The sequence below is a fragment of the Oryctolagus cuniculus genome, chromosome 1 (assembly GCF_964237555.1).
Source record: "Oryctolagus cuniculus chromosome 1, mOryCun1.1, whole genome shotgun sequence".
In the NCBI taxonomy this organism is placed as follows: Eukaryota; Metazoa; Chordata; class Mammalia; order Lagomorpha; family Leporidae; genus Oryctolagus; species Oryctolagus cuniculus.
The window spans coordinates 33,232,624-33,253,819 of NC_091432.1; the positions used below are offsets into that span (position 1 = coordinate 33,232,624).

The 21,196-nt window shown below is 36.4% G+C and overlaps 1 protein-coding gene across 13 annotated transcripts in view; it reads left to right on the forward strand.

Annotated features, from left to right (window-relative positions):
* CCDC73 (coiled-coil domain containing 73) overlaps positions 1-21,196 on the forward strand; it is a 153,404-nt gene that overhangs the window by 84,358 nt on the left and 47,850 nt on the right. For 9 of the 13 annotated variants that reach the window (XM_051825570.2, XM_070071699.1, XM_051825535.2 and 6 more), the window contains 3 exons: positions 8,944-8,982; positions 17,479-17,614; positions 17,855-17,934. In XM_051825570.2, the coding sequence (XP_051681530.1) occupies positions 8,944-8,982; positions 17,479-17,614; positions 17,855-17,934 (255 nt within the window). Of the gene's footprint in view, positions 1-8,943; positions 8,983-17,478; positions 17,615-17,854; positions 17,935-21,196 lie in introns of those variants that run through there. The other 4 variants (XM_070071698.1, XM_070071718.1, XM_051825591.2 and 1 more) reach the window with 3 other exon arrangements.

The window sequence follows — 21,196 nt, forward strand, 5'->3', positions numbered from 1 at the left end:
TAACCAAGTGAGCCACGGTGCCGCCTCCCAACTCATTTATTTTTAAAAAATATTTATTTGAAAGGCAGAATCACAGAGAGGCAGAGAGAGAGAGAGAGAGAGAGAAATGTTTTCAGTCTGCTGGTTCACTCCCCAAATGGCCACAATGGCCAGAGTTTGGCCCATCCAAAGCCAGGAGCCAGGAGCTTCTTCTGGGTCTTCCATGTGGGTACAGGGGCCCAAGGATTTGGACCATCTTCCACTGCTTTCCTAGGCCGCAGCAGAGACCTAGATTGGAAGTGGAGCAGCCGGGTCTTGAACCAGCGCCCGTATGAGATGCCAACAGTACAGGCAATGGCTTTACTTGCTATGCTGCAGCCCCTACCCCACATATTATTTCTTATATAATTAAATATAGTTTTTAATACATTATACATGAGGCAAACAAATGAGGGTTATTTATTATAATTGATTTACCCTTGATCTTTAAAAATTAAAAGAGCATTAATCAAATTGTACTATGTGCCAGTAACTACACTGATTTTCCACATATACAGAGACTAGGAAAATAGAACTTTTGCACTGAGAATACAGTTATTCAACTAATGATGATTAATTGAATATGTATTTATTGAAGCTCTACTCTATATCAAACACTTTTTCAGCCTTGGGCAATATAGCACTGAATAAAAAAGATAAATATATGCCCATTTGGAACTTACAAACAAAATGAAATAAAAAGTAAAAGATTTTGGGGGTAGAAGATATTCTCATAATTTCAAAGTATAATACATTATGAAGAACAAAATATATTTTTACAAAATATTCCTTAGTCAAATAATCGAATCTAGCAGTGTCAATGATTTAGCCTTTCAGTGGATCCACTGCAATGAGGGATACATAACTTCGGTTACCTAATCTTCTTGCCAAAAATATTAACCCAAATCTAATTCTGAAGAAATGTTGAGACAAAATTATAATATGGGACATTCTATAAAGCAACAGTCCTGATCTATTCAAGCTTCACTGTCCTGAAAAAGAAACCCAGTTCTCCTCTGCCCCACCCCACCAAAAAGAAAAAAAAAAAAAGAAAGAAAGAAAGAAAGGGAAGCTGGTTTTGATTTAAAAAATAATAGAGGGATAACAATAGCCAAATGTGAACTTGAAACTTCCTTGGATACTGGGTGAAGGAAAAACTTTGCCAGCATTTAAAAACAAAACAAAACAAAAAAATTGAGAGTACAATTGGGGAAGTTTAAATATTTAAATTTAAATTTATATGGGTATAATGCTGGTATTATGATTATATAGAAGGAAATCCTTATTCTTAGAAAATGTAAGAAGTATTTAGGGGCAAAGTTTTCTGATGGTTACTAACTTATTGTCATATGGTTGGGGAGGAGAAGAGTGTGTATATATAAACAAAGAAACGAAAGTGGGGAAAATGTGAAAAATTAGTGAATCAAAGAAAGGCTTGAAAAGATCACTCTTTTTAAAAAAAAAGATTTATTCATTAATTTGAAAGCTACAGAGAAGGAGAGAGGGAGGGGGGAGACAGAGGGAGATAGAAACAAATATCTTCACCTGCTGGCAACAACCAGGACAGAGCCAGGCTGAAGCCAGAAGCCAGGAGCATCATCTGGGTCTCACATATGGGTACAGGGGCCCAAACACTTGGGCCATTCTCCGCTGTCTTTCCCAGGTCATTTTCAGGGAGCTGGATCAGAAATGAGCAGCTGGGACATGAACCAGCACCCATATGGGATACTGGCATTGCAGACAATAGCTTTACTGCTATGCCCTAACACTGGCCCCAAAAATCACTCTTAGTAGAATGAGTATGAATAAGGACTTGGAGGTGTATTTTTTTGGTATATTTCTTTTATAATTTTTATAGTGGTTATACTAGGGATAAAAATATGTATTTTTATGTTTATTTATATATACACATGCACACATTTAACTGGTCACAGTCTATTTATATCAGCATTTTACTATTATAAGTGGAGTGCAGAAACCCTACTACCATTTAGGTCCTTACTCTCTCTACTTCATGTTTTAATATTACTTCTGTACATTAAACATCACAGCAGACATGTTACAGTTTGTCAAACATAATTTTAAAAAGTCAAGAGAATAGCCTTTTATATTTACCCAGAGTTCTCATTTTTTCATTCCCCTTCTGATATCAATTCCTTTTTGTCTGAAGAAATTCTTTTAGCAGTCCTTTAAACAAGATCCATTGGTGATAGATTTTCCTAGTTTTCCTGATCTGAGAATATCTTTCAATTTATAAAGGATATATGATTGGTATTAAAAATACAGTGTTTGAGAGTAAGATCATTACTATAACAACAGGTAGTTCTGTTATTATAGAGGCAATGAAAGATGTGAATAAATTTTTATTTCTTGTTTTTCTCAGTTTTGTGTTTAGATGTTTTAGTACTCTTTGGTGCAAGGCTTATGGAATAAGTGCAGTTTTGAAACTTTTAGTTGAAATTAAATAGTACTAGAACTATTGAGATAATAATAAATCATTGATATATATAGTTGTGACATATCATTGTGAAGGGATTGGCATTGTTAATCTTTAACTTAGAAGGTTAATGATGCTTAACTTCACAATGATACTGTAATGATCAGTTTTCAGAATGTTTTAGTTTTCACAGTGTTTTAGTTTCCAAAATATTTCAAATGTTTTAGGTCCTAATTCAAAATACAATAGGTACAAAGTTATGGTGAGATCTACAGCTTTTTGAGCACTGGCTATAACATAGGCCTGGGCAAGTGGATATAAGGGTTGCTTGATTTAAAAATCCTGGAATTTTGTCTGTTTTTCAGCATAATGATGGAAGACCTATCACTTTAGTACATATTTCAATGAAATTAGTTGCAAATTGGTATTTCTATGGCTAAAACTACTCGAATATCTACTTCAAGTAATCATAGCTCTCCTGGATTGAGGTCTGTTGCTTGGATGAGTCAAAATTTAAATCTTCATAATCTGTGTATTTATAGCTTGAATATTATTGATGCCCTGTAGTTTTTACAGTTAGAGAAGGATTATTTTATCTATTATATGCAGAATTTGTAAAGGTAAGACAGTTAAGATTAAAATGTTATGTAGGAGGCCAGCGCTGTGTCCCAGTGGGTAAAAGCCCCAGCCTGTAGTGCCGGCATGCCATATGGGTGCTGGTTTGAGTCCTGGCTGCTCCTCTGATCCAGCTGTCCCTGCTAAATGTGCCTGGGGAAAAATGGAGGATGGCTGAAGTCCTTGGGCCCCTGCACCCACATGGGAAACCCAGAGGAAGCTCCTGGCTCCTGGCTTCAGCCTGGTTCAGCCCTGATTGTTGGGGTCATTTGGGAAGTGAACCAGTGGATGGCAGACATTTCTCTACTCTCTCTGTAATTCTGTCTTTCAAATAAATAATATAAATCTTTAAAAAAAGATTATGCACATAAAAAAGTTTACACTGTTTCTACATTTTGAGTGTTTATGGTACTTGTGTGAGTACACTTATTAGTGAAACAATGTGAAGAACTAAAGAGCTGATTAAAAGTGCAATTATTAGGGTGCGATCATGAAAATGAAGTTCTTCTGTGATAGTGATGTAGCATCTTGAAATCCTAATGGAAATGGATATGCCATAAAGATAAAAAGCATTAAACATTAAAAAAAATGTATGTATTTATTTGAAAGGCAGAGTTACAGAGAGGCAGAGGGAGAGACAGAGAGAGAGGTCTTCCATCCACTGGTTTACTCCCCACATGGCCACAATGGCTGAAACTGGGCCCATCGAAACCAGGAGCCAGGAGCTTCTTCCAGGCCTTCCAGGCAGGTGCCAGGGGCCCAAGGACTTGGGCCATCTTCTACTGATTTCCCAGGTGCATTAGCAGAGAGCTGGATTGGAAGAGGAGCAGCCAGGGCTGAATTGGAGCCCATACTGGATGCCGGCAGTGCAGGTGGCAACTTTATCTGACATGCCACAGTGCCGGCCCTGAAAGTATTTAAACTTGACAAAGATAATATATAATATTTTACTAATATCTTTCTTGTTGAGAAAGTCATAATGGTTATCTGACTATTGAAAGAAATTATAGGGGGTTTAGTTCCTTCTTTTCTTTTAAAAAAAGGTTTATTTATGTATTTAAGAGTGAGAAGGAGCATTCTCAACTGCTGATTCACTTTCCACATACCCCATCAGCCAGGAAAGCTGGGTACCCTGAACACAGTAATCCCTATGAGAGCAGCAGAAACCCAACCACTTAAGCTATCCCTATCACCTCCCAAGGTCTTTCTTTGCATGAAGCTGTAGTTAGGAGCTAGGGCTGGGAATGAAACACAGGGACTCTGATGTGGAGATGTAGGCATCTTAACCATAAGGCTAAATACCTACTCTGCTTCCTTTCTTAATTTAAGATGATCCAGAGAGCTGGATTGGAAGTGGAGCAGCTTGGAGTTGCCAGCACTGCAGGTGGCGGCTTTACCTACTATGCCACAGCGCCGGCCCCCAATATAGAATTCTATAAAAAAGCAATAAAAAGTAATAAAAGATATACAGATTGAAAGTAAAAAGCAAAATTATCTTTCATTGCAGACAGAATATAAAAATGTAAAATCTGGTAGCACCCACAAAGAAGCTTCTAAAGCTAAAAAGTGAGTTTAGCATGGTCATAGGATATAGGGTTAGTATACAGAAAGCAAGTGTATTTCTATTATAATGCAAATCAGAAAATGAAATACAGTCCTGATACAGTTTATGACAACATTAAAGGTAAAGGAATGGCTGGCGCCGCGGCTCACTAGGCTAATCCTCCGCCTTGCGGCGCCAGCACACCGGGTTCTAGTCCCCGTCGGGGTGCCAGATTCTGTCCCGGTTGCCCCTCTTCCAGGCCAGCTCTCTGCTGTGGCCAGGGAGTGCAGTGGAGGATGGCCCAAGTGCTTGGGCCCTGCACCCCATGGGAGACCAGAAGAAGCACCTGGCTCCTTGCTTCGGATCAGCGTGTTGCGCCGGCCGCGGCAGCCATTGGAGGGTGAACCAACGGCAAAGGAAGACCTTTCTCTCTCTGTCTCTCTCACTGTCCACTCTGCCTGTCAAAAAAAAAAAAAAAAAAAAAGGTAAAGGGATATTCAGGAATGAATTTAACAATATGTCACACTTTTATACCAATGCTATAAAAACATTGCTCAGATAAACTAAAGGAGATCTAAAAGAATGGTGAAATACATCATGCTTATTGATTATGAGTCAATGTTTTTAAGATGCCGTTTGTATTTTTCTGCGAAATACTTGTTAATGATTATTTTTGTTTTGTATTGGTGTTTTGACCCCTATTTCTGTGTTTTTAAATTTTCATAGAAATAAGGCCTCTTAGTAGTGATTTGGACTTTAAATAGTCTTCATTTTTTATTGTTCAGCTAATTTCTGCCATGAATTAATTTATTTTTTTTAAAGATATATTTATTTATTTGAAAGGCAAAGTTACAGGAGGGTGGGGAGGAGAGGTTTTATTTTTTTCCCCGGAATGTCAGAGGTCAGAGTTAAAGGGAATCAGAAAGAGATTTTCCATCCTCTGGTCACTCCCCAAATGGCTGCAATGGCTGGGGCTGGGCCAGACTAAAGCCAGGAGCCAAGAGCTTTGTCCTGTTCTCCCATGTGAATGCAGGGTCCCAAGGACTTGGGCCATTCTCTGCTGCTTTCCCAGTCACATTAGCAGGGAGTTGCGTTGGAAATGGAGCAGCCATATGGGATGCTGGCATTGCAAGCAATGGCTTAACCCATTGCACCACCATGCTGACTGCTTTCTTTTCTTTTATGGCTTTTGGAGTTTTAGTTATGATACACAGGCATTCATTACTTAAAGGTTATAATGGAATTTACCCATGTTCTCTTTAAAAATTTTAACAGACATAAAATTTGCATGTAAGTGGAACATGTTTTATTACAAGTATATGTTGTGCAATATCAAATTATGGTAGGTATATTTATCTTTTAAACATTCAACATTATAGTGAAAGTATCCAAAATTCTATCCTCTTTTTTTAAATAATAGAATACATAGAACATAAATATTATCTCCAATTGGAAATTGGAATTCCAATGACATTTTTCACAGAACTAGTAAAAACACTACTAAAATTTGTACAGAACCACGAAAGACTCCAAATAACCAAACTGATCTTGAGGAAAAAAAAACAAGACAGAAACGTTATACTACTCAACCTTAAAATACATTACAAAGCTACGGTAATTAAAACAGTATGGGTGCTGGTGCCGTGGCTCACTTGGTTAATCCTACGCCTGTGGCACCAGCATCCCATATGGGCACCGGGTTCTAGTCCCGCTTGCTCCTCTTCCAGTCCAGCTCTCTGCTGTGGCCCAGGAAGGCAGTGGAGGATGGCCCAAGTGCGGGGGCCCCTGCACCTGCATGGGAGACTAGGAAGAAGCATCTGGCTCCTGGTTTTGGATTGGCGCAGAGTGCCGGCTGCGGCAGCCATTGGGGGGGGGGGTAAACCAACGGGAGGAAGACCTTTCTCTCTGTCTCTCTCTCTCTCACTGTCTATAACTCTACCTGTCAAAAAAAAAAAAAAAACACACAGTATGGTGGTGGCATACATACAGATCTATAAGCCAGTGGAATAGGTAAGAGATCACAAAAGTAAACCCAAATATGTATAGCCAATTGACCTTTGAAAAAGGTGCTAACAATATGCACTGGAAAAACAATAGTCTTTTTTTTTAATAAAAGGTGTTGGGAAACTTGGATATCCACTTAAAGAAGAATGAAACTAAATACCTTTCTCTCACCATGTGCAAAAATCAACTCAAAATGAATTGAAGATCTAAGTGTGAGACTTGAAACTTGTGGAAGAACACAAAACACATCAGGACACTGAAAGGGCAAAGATGTTCTAGATCTGATCCCCCAAAGCTCAGAACATAAAAGTGAAAACAGATAAGTGGGATTTCAAAACAATGAACCTCTGCACAGTAGAGGAAACAATCAGCAGGGTGAAGAGAACTACAGGATAGGAGAAAATATTTGCAATCTATGCATCCTTCAAGGGGTTAATATCCAGAATATAAAAAGAACTCAAATCTGTAGCAAAAAGTAAATAAATAATCCAATTTAAAAATGGACACTAGGGAGCTGGCGTTGTGGCACAGCAGGCTAACCTGCTACTTACTACACTAGCATCTCACATCGGAGTGCTAGTTCAAGCTCTGGCTTCTCTGCTTCCAATCCAGCTTCCTGCTAATGCCCCTGGGAAGGCAGTGAAAAATGGTCCCAGAACTTGTGCCTCCGCCACCCATGTAGGAGACCAGGATGGATTTTCTGGTTCCTGGCTTTGGCCTGTTCAGCCCAGGCCTTTGTAGTCATTTGGGGAGTGAACCAAAGGACAAAGATCTCTTTTTCTCCTGTTTAATCTCAATCTCTCACTCTCGCTCATTGCCTTTAAATAAATGAAAAATTTTTTTCTAAATGTGCAGCAGATATAGACAGATGTTTCTCGAAGGAAGACATACAAATGGTCAACAGGTACATAAAAAAATGGTCATGATCACTAATTATCAGGGAAATGCAAATCAACTACAATGAAATATCATATCAAGGGGCCAACTCTGTGGCATAGAGAGTGAAATATATCAGTCCAATTATATTGGCTATTATCAATAAAACAGAAGGGCCCAGCACTGTGTGGTACAGTGGGTTAAAGCCACGGCCTGCAGCATCAGCATCCCATGTGGGTGCTGGTTCAAGTCCTGGCAGCTCCACTTCCAATCCAACTCCTTGCTAATGTGCCTGGGAAAGCAATGGTGGATGCCCCAAGTGCTTGGACCTTTGCATCTACTTGAGAGTCCTGGAAGAGAGACCTTGAAGAAACTCCTGACTTTGGGCCCAGTCCCAGGCATTTTGGCCATTTGGGGAGTGAACCAGCAGATGGAAGATTCTCTCTCTCTCTCTCTCCTTCAAATAAATACACCCTCTCCCTTTAAAAAAAAAAGAAAAGAAAAGAAAAGAAAATAGGCACTCATATGTGGGTAGTTGGAGTTTAACATGGTCAGTCTTCTGGCACATTGTGTAACAAGCCTATAAAAATGAAAGAATTTTAGTAATTCTGCTTATTATTTATGCTGCTAAAATGAATAATGAAAACTGAAAATTGGATAAACCTATAAAAATGAAAGTGATTGGGTATACTATGGTAAACTAAATAGTGGACTGCATAGTGACTAAAAAATTATGTTGTATATTGAATTGTCATGGAAAGGAAATGTTTTTCTTTTTTTTAAGAAAGCTTTTATTTAATAAATATAAATTTCATAAGTACAGCTTTTGGGTTATAGCGGTTCTTCCCTCTATACCAGCCCTCCCACCCCCAAACTGTCCCACTACCTACTCCCTCTCCCATCCCATTTTTCATTAAGATTCAAAATGTTTTTCTTTTATATTAAGTAAGAATTGGCTACAAAATAGTTTATTTATTCTTATCACTTCCCACTGGCTCTATTTTATAAGTATATAAAACCTCAGCAAATGAGCTGGAAGAACCAAAGTGTTTATGACTGTTAATCTCTGGGTTTTGAAATGATTTGTTTCTTTAAAACAGTTTTTATTTTTATGTTCTTCAATAAAGTGCTTATATGGACTAACAACTGTCTTGGACTACCACTATCTTGAATTAGAAAGAAAATTCTGAAGGACCAAGACTTTGTTGTATTTACTGCTGCATCCCAGGAACCTGGGATATAGCTAATCTAATATAGTAGGTTCTCAAAATATGTTTTTAGTAAGTATGTGAATGTTTTGCTTTTGTAATAAGGATGAGAGTTGTAAATAAAATTTTGAAGAAAATCCCTAAAAAGTGATGCATTGACAACAAAGGCCACATTTTATAGCATGTAATCTTAATTTCTAGTAAAGAATCTTAATGATTTTTTTCTTTCACATTTTTTCAAGGTTTCTAATTATTCTTTACAGAAGAAAATGAGTGAAATGGTAAGGAAATTACACAGTATATATTCTCCCCATCTATATTACTACATGGGTGCCTAGTATTTTCATGAATATAAGTGTGAAATAAAAAATAGGAATAGTTGAAACTGGATATTTTATCATCTTTAAGCCTGACTTACAACTTTAAATACAATATGGCTTTAATGAATTATTTCACAAATATATTTCCAGATTACATAGTGCTTATATTTTATAAAATAATTTTCACATAGTTAATAAAGTATTGGTAAGGATCTTACATTAAAAACAAGTTACAAAACTCTAAAACCTATTTTTAAATGATGTTCTTATTAGTTATAGCCTGAAATATTGAAATAGAAGTCACATTTTGGATATGATATTTGTTCTTTATTAGTGAAGTATTTATTTGTCGTGTATTCTCTTATATTAAAATTAATAGTTCTGGGTTTATATAATATTTTATAGAATATTACTTTGATAGTGTCTCTTTCTATCCTTATTTGATTCAGAAGGGTATTTTTTTTTTGTATTTTTGATGGAGCAAAATTCTCCCATATCCATTTAAATCTTTAGAGGGTTTCTTGGATGTACTTATGCTCTTCAGTCTTCATTCTTTGCTGCAGTAAAGTAAAATTAATTTTTGAGTTTGACTTTTTATATAAAAAATGAGAAATCACTGTGACAGTAAATATAAAATATAAAGTATTTTGCTTCTTGAAATTGTTTTGGTGTTTTAGAAAATGAAAGAAGCATACACAGAATGCCAAGCTTGATTGAATAAGATGTGAAAATTCTGTTGCTGTTGAACTGGAAAGAATAAAGATAATGTTGTCAGACTATTTTAAACTGTAATTTTAATTGAGAAGCTGAAAAACTAGATCTTGGTTTAGCTTTAAGTACCATGACATTTGTACTGAAAGTCATCTTCAACGCTACAGTGATTTTACACAAAATATAGTGAAATTGAATAATGTGCCCTTTGGCCTGAGAAATAAGGCTACAAGTTAAAGATCAAAGGCAACATAAAATGTGTTTTATTTTATTCTACTTTAAAAGACTTGTAATCTTTAAAAAAAGTGAAAACATGTAATATCCTAGTTTTTTGTCACTTCTGAGCCTTTTGTTACTGTGAATTACAACCTCTTAACCTATTAAATTGATATTTGAGTTTCAGTAAGTGTTTTTGACAGTTCAAAGCATTATCATAATTTTATATATTGACATGTACATTTTTATAATGACATATTATTCTTAATGTCCACTGTAGCGTACTATTTATATTTTTGATTTAAAAGCTAAAAAATGTTTTTCTAAACTTTCTTACATTTATCTTACATTATTATAATTATTATTTATTCAAATGACCTTTCTGTATTCTAAGGCCTGCACAGCATTCAGCAAATCATTTAATCTTATTTAAAGCAGTACATTATTCTTTTTTTGTTATTTGACTCTATGGGCAAGACTAAAAATAAGATAATTCCTACAGTGGTGTCAAGGAAGAATTTGGGGAGCAATAAAATTAAATATCCTGAAAGAAATAGTTTTTTTAAAACACAATAATAAGAAGCTTTTAAAGAATTTCATAATCTTGTATAACTGAGTTGTTAATAACTGGTCAGTTTCAGTCTTCTAGGAATTTAATAAGCTGATTTTGTATAGAGTTGGTGATATATCCCTAGATAAACTGACATAGTCATTTATCAAAAGATTTGTTTATTTCTAAAACACCGAAACCTCTCCTTAGAAAAAAAAATCACAGTCATTACCCATAAAAAGGATGCAGTAAAACATGTTAAAGATGCTTTACTTTAGATCATTAAATTAACCATAATTGTGATTGGTCATTGAGGAAAATCTTTCCTGTTGTATTCAGTGGCTACTATATAAATGCCTGTGTTGTATAATTGAATTTATAGCAACTGTGTTGTATAACTGAGTAGCTAAAACAGCTTAATGAATAAAGTAAAAACTTATCAACTATATTTAATATTTAAAGTAGTGTTTCATTTCTATTTTTGTTTTTTTCTGTTATTACTTTCTTTTAAAGAAAAGACTTATAAGACTTTTTTTTCTTTGTTGAAGCAGAGTTTCAATACAGAAGGATTTTTTTTTTTTAAAGATTATTTATTTGAAAGATACGGTTACAGAGAGGCAGAGGCAGAGAGAGAGAGAGAGGTGTCTTCTATCTGCTATTTCACTCCCCAGATGGCTGCAACGGCCAGAGTTGCACCTATCCAAAGTCAGGAGCCAGGAGCTTCCTCCAGGTCGTCATGCAGGTGCAGGGGCTCAAGCACTCTGGTCATCCTCCACTCCTTTCCCAGTCATAGCAAGGAGCTGGATTGGAAATAGAGCAGCTGGTATTCAAACTGGCACCCATATGGGATACCAACACTTCAGGCAACGGCTTTACCTGCTACACCATAGCGTTGGCCCCAGAAGGTTTTGATATGGCTGGGAACAACTATGTTATTTTCTTTCAGAGTGGAATGTTTTTTAGATTGAAGACTTGTCTGGAAGTCGTTTCATGATTTTATATATATATGTGTGTGTGTGTGTGTGTGTGTGTGTGTATGAATATATATATATTCACATACATTAGCTATGTAACTTTAGATTGGTTTTCCAAGTTTTTAAAAATCTTGAGCTATGTTGGGTAAATTGTTTCTGTCTGAATTTTTATTTATTTTTGTTTTATTTGAAAGAGAGAGACAGTGTTAGAACTTCCATCTACTAGTTCACTGCCCATATACTTTTAACAATTAGGTCTGGATTAGCCTGAAGCCAGGAGCCTGGAGTTCAGAGTAGGTCTCTGACATGGGTGGCAGGGACCCAAGTACTTGACTCATCACCTACTGCTTCTCAGGTGCTCATTAGCAGGAAGCTGGATCAGAAGAGGAACTCTGATTCCAACCAAGCATCACAGGATGCAGGTGACTCAAGCGTCATCTTAACTGATGTGCCAAATGCCTGCCTGATAACTAGGTTTTTTAGGTAGTTTATACCTATTTTTTGTTTTTTACTAAAAAGGTAAAGATATCTTAAGAAAGATGTCATAGATTTTTAAAACTTTGAATTTTATAACTCCATTATTCAATTTTGTGTCATATTGAAAAAGTTAAGTTGTAAAATTGTAAATAATGTTTATTTTTGGACTTTGATCTTTTCCTCTGAAATTTACTCATAAACTAATTATTTAAAGAGAAATTAATTTTACCTCTAGAAGTTTGCAAAGTACTCTCCCTAAATAAAAAGGAAAAGGGGGAAATGTGCATTTATGCATTTTGTTGGTAAATGTATTTTTAAACACTTGTGTGTGAATATTATTTTTAAATTATTCCTACTTTGAATGCTGGTGTTAAAGTAGGCCTTAAAGCTGCACATACACACACACGGTTATGTGTGTCCTTTTTTCTCTAATCTTGATTTTCATAGACCAGATTTGTTCAAAATGAGGTACACATATATGTAGAGAGCAGTGAATCTTGGTATTATTTCTCTATTAAGTCTTTGCATTTAGTAGTGAAATTGTATAAAAAAAAGTAATTTGAATCACTTCATAAATGTAAAAAGAACAAAAAAAGTTTATTCACTATTATGTATAATATGCAATATTAAAGTTTAAACATTTAAAACATTTTTAAATGACACATAAAAATTATACATGTTTATGGGATACTATGTGATGTTTTGGTATGTGTATACATTGAAAATAATGTACAATTGGAGTAAACCTAATTATTTCCTTAAACATTTAACATTACTTTATGGTGAAAACATTAGAATTCTTTTCTTTTTTTAAATAGAGAAGTATAGAGTACCTTCTATTTAGATATCTATTGTGTAATGGAATGCTGGAACTTCTACTCCTAAGTATAACTTGGTACTCGTTAAGCTACCTCTCTATATCCTTTTCCTCATTATTCTCCCCAGTCTCTGATAACCATCATTATACTTTTTTAAAAAGAATTATTTTTTTTATTTGAAAGACAGAGTTACAGAGAGAGTTAGAGCCAGAGAGAGAGAGAAGTCTTTCATTCCACTGGTTCACTCCCCAAATGACTGCAACAGTCAGAGCTGAGCTGTTCTGGAGCCAGGAGCTTCTGCCGGATCTCCCACTCAGGTGCAGGGGCCCAAGCACTTTGGCCATCTTCTACGGCTTTCCCAGGCCATAGCAGAAAACTGTATTGGAAGAGGAGCAGCAGGGACTCGAACCAGCAGCCATATGGGATGCCAGCGCTGCGGACTGGGACTTTAACCTGCTGTGCCACAGCGCTGGCCCCATCATTATAATTTTAACTTACATGAGATCCACTTTTTTTAGATTCCACATATGAGTGAGATCACGTGGTACTCATCCTTCTGTATTTGGCATATTTCATTTAACATGTAATACTGAAGTTTTAATGTTATATCAATTTATTTGTATAGTTCTTTACCATGTTCTTAGATCTCTCAGGCAGTTATTACCCACCACTTTCTGTTGCTTCTCGAAGAATTTAAACCATTCATTGACAGTACTACAATTGGTGGAAAACTTGACAAGTGACCTCTTCATCTCAATATCAAAAGAAGGTAGCCAGCTAGGCTCATATAGGCTTCCATGGTTTAATGAACTGTAGGTGATCACGTGACTTGGACGTCTTACTATAGTATGCGTCATGGCCATTGAACAGCCTAATCTATTTGAAATAAAAATTATGTCATGCAAACAAATGAAGCTTTGTTTGCATTGAATTCAATTTTGCCCTCAAGCAAAGGATCTTGGAATAGGGTATATCACAGATTACTCAAATGTACATAGAGCTCTATGCATGGAGAATAATTATAAAATCTCTTTGATTTCTTTTGCATTTTTACTTAACAGGATTGTTAATCTTTACTGCTTTGCCTGCCTATTTTATCATTACTTTTTAGCTTAGAGATTAAAAATGCTTTTGTGGGATCATATATTAATTTGTAGTAGACTACAATATACAATTCTAGTATATTAATTTGTCATAAAGACTATGTAAATATTTGAAACAAAAAATTTAAAAATTCCTTGAATTGAAAAAATTCCATTAAACCTATTTTCAGTGGGATCATTTTAGGTTTATATACATCTGTTGAGAGAGTATATTCTCTAGATGAAGAATTGAATGATTTTTTAAAAGGAATATAGCTCATTATTATTCATTGTTAAAGATAATAGTAATTACCCATGTAGGTATAAGATCTCTGGAGCTAAGCCCATTTGTAATCTTGTTTACATTTATAAATGTTACACAATTAATAAAAATGACTAAATGAATTTGTAAATCTCACAGAAACTTTCATTTATCATAATCACTATCAATTATGTTATCATTTTGCTTAAAAATCATTAGAAATTAACTTTGAAAATGTGAATACTACCTGACTTGCCAGGATAATATAGTTAGGTATAGCTTAAATTGTAATGTGTGCTCTGTTAATATTAGAGAAAGCTGCTCCTATTCTAAATTGAAGTCAATAAAAGTATTGAAGATACTTTTATCTGTTAAAGAATAATAATAAATTATTTTGTGATTGTTATGTGATGGATTTCATTCTTATTGCTTAGGTATGAATTTATTTTATCCTTCCAGCAACCCTGTAAGGGAGCCAGTCTCATAATCTCCATTCTAAAGATAGGGTAGGCAGTTTGCCTAAGGTCACAGTGAGTGATCTGAGAGACAGGGTTAGTCAGACTGCTTTTTGATTACTGTGCTGTCTTGCCTATAGTTTGCTTTTAAGCAATGTGAAATGACTGTTAACTTACACAAAAGGAAATTTAATAGAGGCATTCTCAATTGATTAGAGAGTGAAGGATGAATTTTGGAATGAACAGAGACCAGAGTGAATTATAGAGTGTGTAAACCAGTATATGACTTAACTGAACTTTGCTCAAAATTCGAATTCCAGGATAGAAATTGTCTTATTTTGGGCTATATGTCTTGCCATTTAGTAGGGAAAGTAGGTTCTCTGAATTTTAGTCCTATGAGAATACAATGAAGAAGTATTTCTTTTTTATTTCAAAAAATTAGGGAAGGAGAGAGGTCTTCCATTTGCTGGTTCATTCCCCACATGGCTACAATGGTCCAGTTGGGACTGGGCCAGGTGGAATCCATAAGCCAGGCATAATAGCAAGGAACTGGATCGGAAGTGGAGCAGTCAAGACTCAAACTGGTGCCCATATGGGATGCTGGTGCTGTGGACAAAAGCTTAACCCACTATAATACAATGCTGGCCCCCTGGAAAGAGTACTTTTTTTAAAGGTTTATTTATTGGGGTACAACGGGTTAACACCCTGGCCTGAAGCGCCAGCATCCCATATGGGTGCCAGTTCTAGTCCCGGCTGCTCCTTTTCCGATCCAGCTCTCTGCTGTGGCCTGGGAAAGTAGTAGAAGATGGCCCAAGTCCTTGGGCCCTTGTACCCGCATGGGAGACCCAGAAGAAGCTCAGATCGACATAGCTCGGATCGGCTTCGGATCGGCGCAGCTCTGGCCGTTGCGGCCAATTGGGGACTGAACCATCAGATGGAAGACTTCTCTCTCTCTCTCTGCCTCTCTCTGCCTCTCCTCTCTCTGTGTAATTCTGACTTTAAAATAAATAAATAAATATTTTAAAAAGTTTATTTATTTATTTATTTGAAAGGCAGAGTTAGAGAGTGAGAGAGACAGAGACAGTGAGATCTACCATTTGCTGGTTCACTCCCCAAATGGCCACAATGGCTGGAGCTGGACCAGTCCAAAGCCAGGAGCCAGGAGTTTTTTCCAGATCTCCCACATGGGTGTGGAAGCCCAAGTGGTTGGGTCATCTCCGCTGCTTTCCAAGGTATTTAACAGGGAGTTGGATCAGAAGTGGAGCAGCTGGGACTTGAACTGGTGCCCATATGAGATGCCAGCACCATTGGCCGTGGCTCTACCTGCTATGCCATGGTGCCGGCCATAAGAAGGAATATTTTTAATGAAGTAAACTGTAGTGCAGTTGGATAAGTGAAATGTATGGTAGGGAAATCAAACAGATTTCCGTTGTTGGAAGTCTATAGAACAGTAATAATTGGTTTAGAAAACAATATGGAGTGCCACTTGATGGATCTACTTTGTTCTTTGTTTAGCATTGGTCATTATGGGAACTGAGGATAGTTGAAAAAATAGATGAAAGTTTTAAAGTGAGAGTCAGTGACTCTGCTAATGTCAAGTGTGGGTAAAACTTTTAAAATGTTATGGATTCTATTAACATATTTCTTTTTAAGCATTAAAATTATAGTGTGCAGTATGGCAAAGGTAGCTCCTTAGGCTGCAAGCATTGGAGGTCTAATGTTTACTAATTATGTCTCCAGATTAAGTAGTTTATTGCATCGCTGTGACTGTGAGATATTTGCCTTGTCATTTCATTTTTTGATGCAATGAAAAGGAACTATATTTATTAAATTTAATCTCAGAAAAAATTATCTGTGGGTTGATCATGCATATCAAAAGTATGCTAGCAAACTAAAAGGACAAAGAATCAAAATACTATCTAGTTGGGACCTGATTATTCCAATAATGTACCGAAACAAAAAAATTATTTCCTAGATTACTAACACTATTGCTTTAATTTCCCCCACACTGTGTTTAGTGCCAGACTAATTGATCTTTATATGGCTGTATTGGTCAGGCCTGGGCGAGGCCAAAGCCAGGATCCAGGAGCTTCTTCCAGATCTCTCACTTGGGTGCAGGGGCCCAAGCACTTGGGCCATTCTTCATTGCTTTTCCAGGTGCATTAGCAGGAAGCTGGATTGGAAGTAGAGAAGCCGAGGCTCAAACTGGTGTCTTTATGGAATGTTGGCACTGCCAAGTGTGGCTTTACCTGCTACACCACAGTGCTGACCCTTGATTGATCTTTCATAAATGAAATAGCAGGGGTTGGCACTGTGGCTTAGCAGGTTAAGTCACCGCCTGCAGTGTCAGCATCCCACATGGGTGCTGGTTCTAGTCCCGGCTGCTCCTATTCTATCCAGCTTTCTGTTATGGCCTGGGAAATCAGTATAAGATGGCCCAACTCCTTGGGCCCCTGCACCCACACAGGAAACCCAGAAGTAGCTCCTGGCTCCTGGCTTTGGATGGGCCCAGCTCCAGCTGTAGTGGCCGTTTAGGGAGTGAGCCCGGGGATGGAAGACTTCTCTTTCTCTCTCTGCCTCTGCCTGTCTGCAGCTCTGCCTTTCAAATAAATAAATAAATCTTAAAAAAAAAATAAAATGAAATAGCAAGTTTATTTTTGAAAAAAGATATTATAAACAAGGGACACATAACCTGAAGTGGCTATTTTGTTACAGGGGAAAAAAATGCTTGCTTTAGTTTTATGTGGTTTTAGAAGTACCTCCTAACATTTCTTCCCTATGGTATACTCAGAGAATACTTTCTGTTGACATTTATTTATGGGACATTATTAGCAACAGTTTTCCACAGTATGCTTTTTATATGTTTTTGAGTATGTTACATGTATAATATTTACAATGACTCTCCAAAATAGGAACAAAAGGTTCAGTTACATCTTTTGGCTAAAGAAGATTATCATAAGCAACTGAATGAAATTGAGAAATACTATACTGCAATAACAGGTCAATTTGGATTGGTAAAGGAGAATCATGAAAAGTTGGAACAAAATGGTAAGCACTATCTTATTTAAACTTTCATAATTCAGTGGGGAATATTTAAATAGACTTTATTTATCATGATTAAATTGAATTTATCTGATACTAGTAATAGTAAATGGTAGTTTAATGAATACTAAATTAAATGTAACCATGTGCATTGCGTTGGGACTGTTTTCCCAGTTCACATTAGTGATACTTGCTTTTAAATGTATAGTGAATATAATGTTTTCTTAAGTATCTTTCATTTTGCAGTACAGGAAGCAATACAAGTAAATAAAAGACTTTCAGCTTTAAATAAAAAACAGGAGTCTGAAATATGCAGTTTAAAAAAGGTATGATTGATGTATTCTACACTACAAAGTAAAAGTCTAAATAGTTTTATGGAATAGTACTAGAAGCAGTTGGGTACTTCTTTGGCAAAAGGAAAAGAATGTTTTAATATAGATTCATGAATTTTGAATTATGACTGTACTAATATAAAGAATCAATTTGTCCCGATCCATTCAAAATGTTGTCTTTGACTTGTGAACAGTAGCATGCATTTTTATCCTGATATGAATAACTATTAAGTATTCACTGTATGCAAACTTCATTATTCATTCATCCAATATTTATTGAGTTACTTTTATGTATCAGTGTTACTTAGGATATAGATAAGCAGAAAATAAAAAGTATTCCAACTTTTATGAAGTTTACAGTCTAATGGAGGAGTTGGGTATAAGATAATTACACAGATCAAATAATTGACAAATTTTTAAGTGATCTGAAGATAAAGGATGTGATGACATTATTATAAAGTGACTCCATTAGATTGGGGATAAAAGGGTGGAGGAGGGAGGGGAGTAATGTTTCAGGGGAGGGGAATAGCATGCTCAAAAGTCTTGAAGTAGGAAAGTGTTTAGTATATTTGAAGAACTAGAAAAAATCTGGTATGGCTAAAGCATTATGAATGAAGGGGTGCATTGAACATTTTTCTGGATTTGTTACTGAAGAACAGTATCCCTGTTTCTCCTTCCTAACCTTATTTAAATTTTTGTTTTGATGTTTACAATGTAAAGCCCTAATTTGACAGAGAAGGCCATAAACATATGTCTCTTTGGATAACAACCATTGTTTCAGCAATGGAAAATTATCTTAGCTTCTGATTATAAACTAGGAAGAATGTAACTTCCGCAGCTGTGCGTTGCAGTCATCCCACATCCATGAGCAAAGCCAAAAAGGAGGAATTTGACAATGTGAATGCCAGATTGGTTGTAGCATAACATAGCTGTTCATTTATGACATTGTTGAGAACCTGAATCAACCAACCCTGCATCTTGTCCTACCTTTACTTTCCAGTTATTAGAGTCATTAGTCCACATTATTACTTCACCCAGTTTCATTACAGCCATTTCAGTTTTCTGTTATTTGCATCTAAAAATTTCTCAGCTGATAAAATGCAGTTGATACGTGAGGAAGAAGTACTTTTTTTTTTTTTTTTAAGTAGGCTGTCACTTTAGAAAGCATTGTTATCAATGTCCATGATTCCAAATTGTTCTTTGGAAATAATATATGGAAGAGTAAAGAGAATTTTATTATCTTTAAGATTTTGAAATCTGAATAACAGAAAGGGTAAGAAACTTAAAATGTGGGTCCGGTGCTATGGCGCAGTAGGTTAATCCTCCGCCTACGGCGCTGGCATCCCATATGGGCGCCAGTTCTAGTCCCAGCTGCTCCTCTTCCAATCCAGCTCTCTGCTATGGCCTGGGAAAGCAGTAGAAGATGGCCCAAATGCGTGGGCCTCTGCAACCACATGGGAGACCCGGAAGAAGCTCCTGGCTCCTGGCTTCGAGTTGGTGCAGCTCCGGCCATTGCAGCCATTTGAGGAGTGAACCAACAGAAGGAAGACCTTTCTCTCTGTCTCTCCCTCTCACTGTCTGTAACTCTAACTCTCAAATTAATAAATCTTTTAAAAAAAACTTAAAATGTATTTTAAGGGACAATTTTTAGTATTTTATACATTCTAATACTAATTTTATATTTTATGTGGTTTAGTTTTTAACTTTAAGAGCAACTTTTTATTTTTAGACTTCTGTACAGACACTAATCAAATCTAATGACATTAGATATATCACTCATTTAAAACTTGCAATCATTAATTTTCCCAAAGATAATTTTCATTTTTCTTTTATACTGTTCTATGATTTTGTCCAGAGCAGTTAAGTTACTGGTTTGTGATAAGATGGAATTTCTTTCTTTCTTTCTTGGTGTGTGTGTTTTAAGCAAAGTGAAGCAGACCAAGCTTTGTTGTTAGATAAAGCAAGGTATTCCAGTTCTGCACGCTGGGTTCACTGTTACAGCAGTCCTGAAGAATTCCCGATATTATCTATGAGCTGCATTCATAACTTCTGTTGTTTGTCTGAGTAAACGTCAGAGCACTCAAGGAGATAGTGATATTAAACAGACTACCCCCGTGCCAGAAAAGGAGGGGTGAAGGAGACAGCAGCATTGTATTTATGACTCTAGGGACTATAAGTTGTAATTTAATGAGATCAAAGCATGTGCTGTTTATTTGCTGTACTAGCAGCTTTGAATAAATGGTTAGAAAACAGTCAATGTACTGGAAGTTCAGATTGCTTACAAGCTTACAGGCTATAAAATTCAAAAAACATTTTTCAGTGGAAAATCATTTCATAGAGGTCTTTGATTTTAATTTATTCTCCTAAGATTAAGTAATTACCATATAAGAAGAAAAGATGTAAGAAATTATTAGTTCTTACTTTTGTGAGTCATATGCTGGTTTTCCATCTCTGCCCTTCTCTTTCAACTCCCTGTAGTTTCATAACAAATATTGAAAAAGGAAATGTATTTTAGGATATCTCCTACAAGGCTTAGTTGATTCTAACAGTTCCACATTTTCAGTTGTTGAAAAATATAGAAAAATGCAGAAGTCTTCTGTGTTGTTACCTTGAAGGAGAACTCTTCTTTTCAGAGAAGGTGGAGGGGTTTCTCCTGATTCCTGCTGTTATCTCTCTTGGCTTGCTCCAGTTTGCAGGGGGCCTGCTTGCTCCTACCTGTTAGCAGCATATTCTTATGATGCTCTAATCTTTTATGCTCTTTGGATTGGGATGCCATTTGGGGCCATCATTGAGACTTGCTCCTCAACTGGCCTCCACACACAGTTAGCAGGTTAACTGACAGCTGCTTGTCAGCTTCCTTCCTGGCCATTGCTAGAAAAGATGACTTTTCCCACACTGTCAGAAGGGTAGTCATAAAAGCTCAAATATCTGCCAGGTAAGGTTATGAGTTGTAAAATATCCCTTAGCAGTGCACTAATTCCTCAAGGTTGGCTTTCAAGCCTTTAAAATGGGCCTTTAGTTATCCAAGTCATAGGAGATAAATGGCACATGCACATTTCGCAATCCCTCTTCCCCATCTGGAACCTGACAGGGCAAAACATGCCTACCCCAGGCTTATAGGTAGAAAGTCCCATGCTGGGTCATCAGGAAGGGATGTTTATGTTACAAGCCAAGCTACTCCTGTTCCTGTGGATAGAGGGTTGGCCATGGAGTCAGGGGAATAGTATTGGGGGGAAGTGTATTTTCTCTTTCAAGC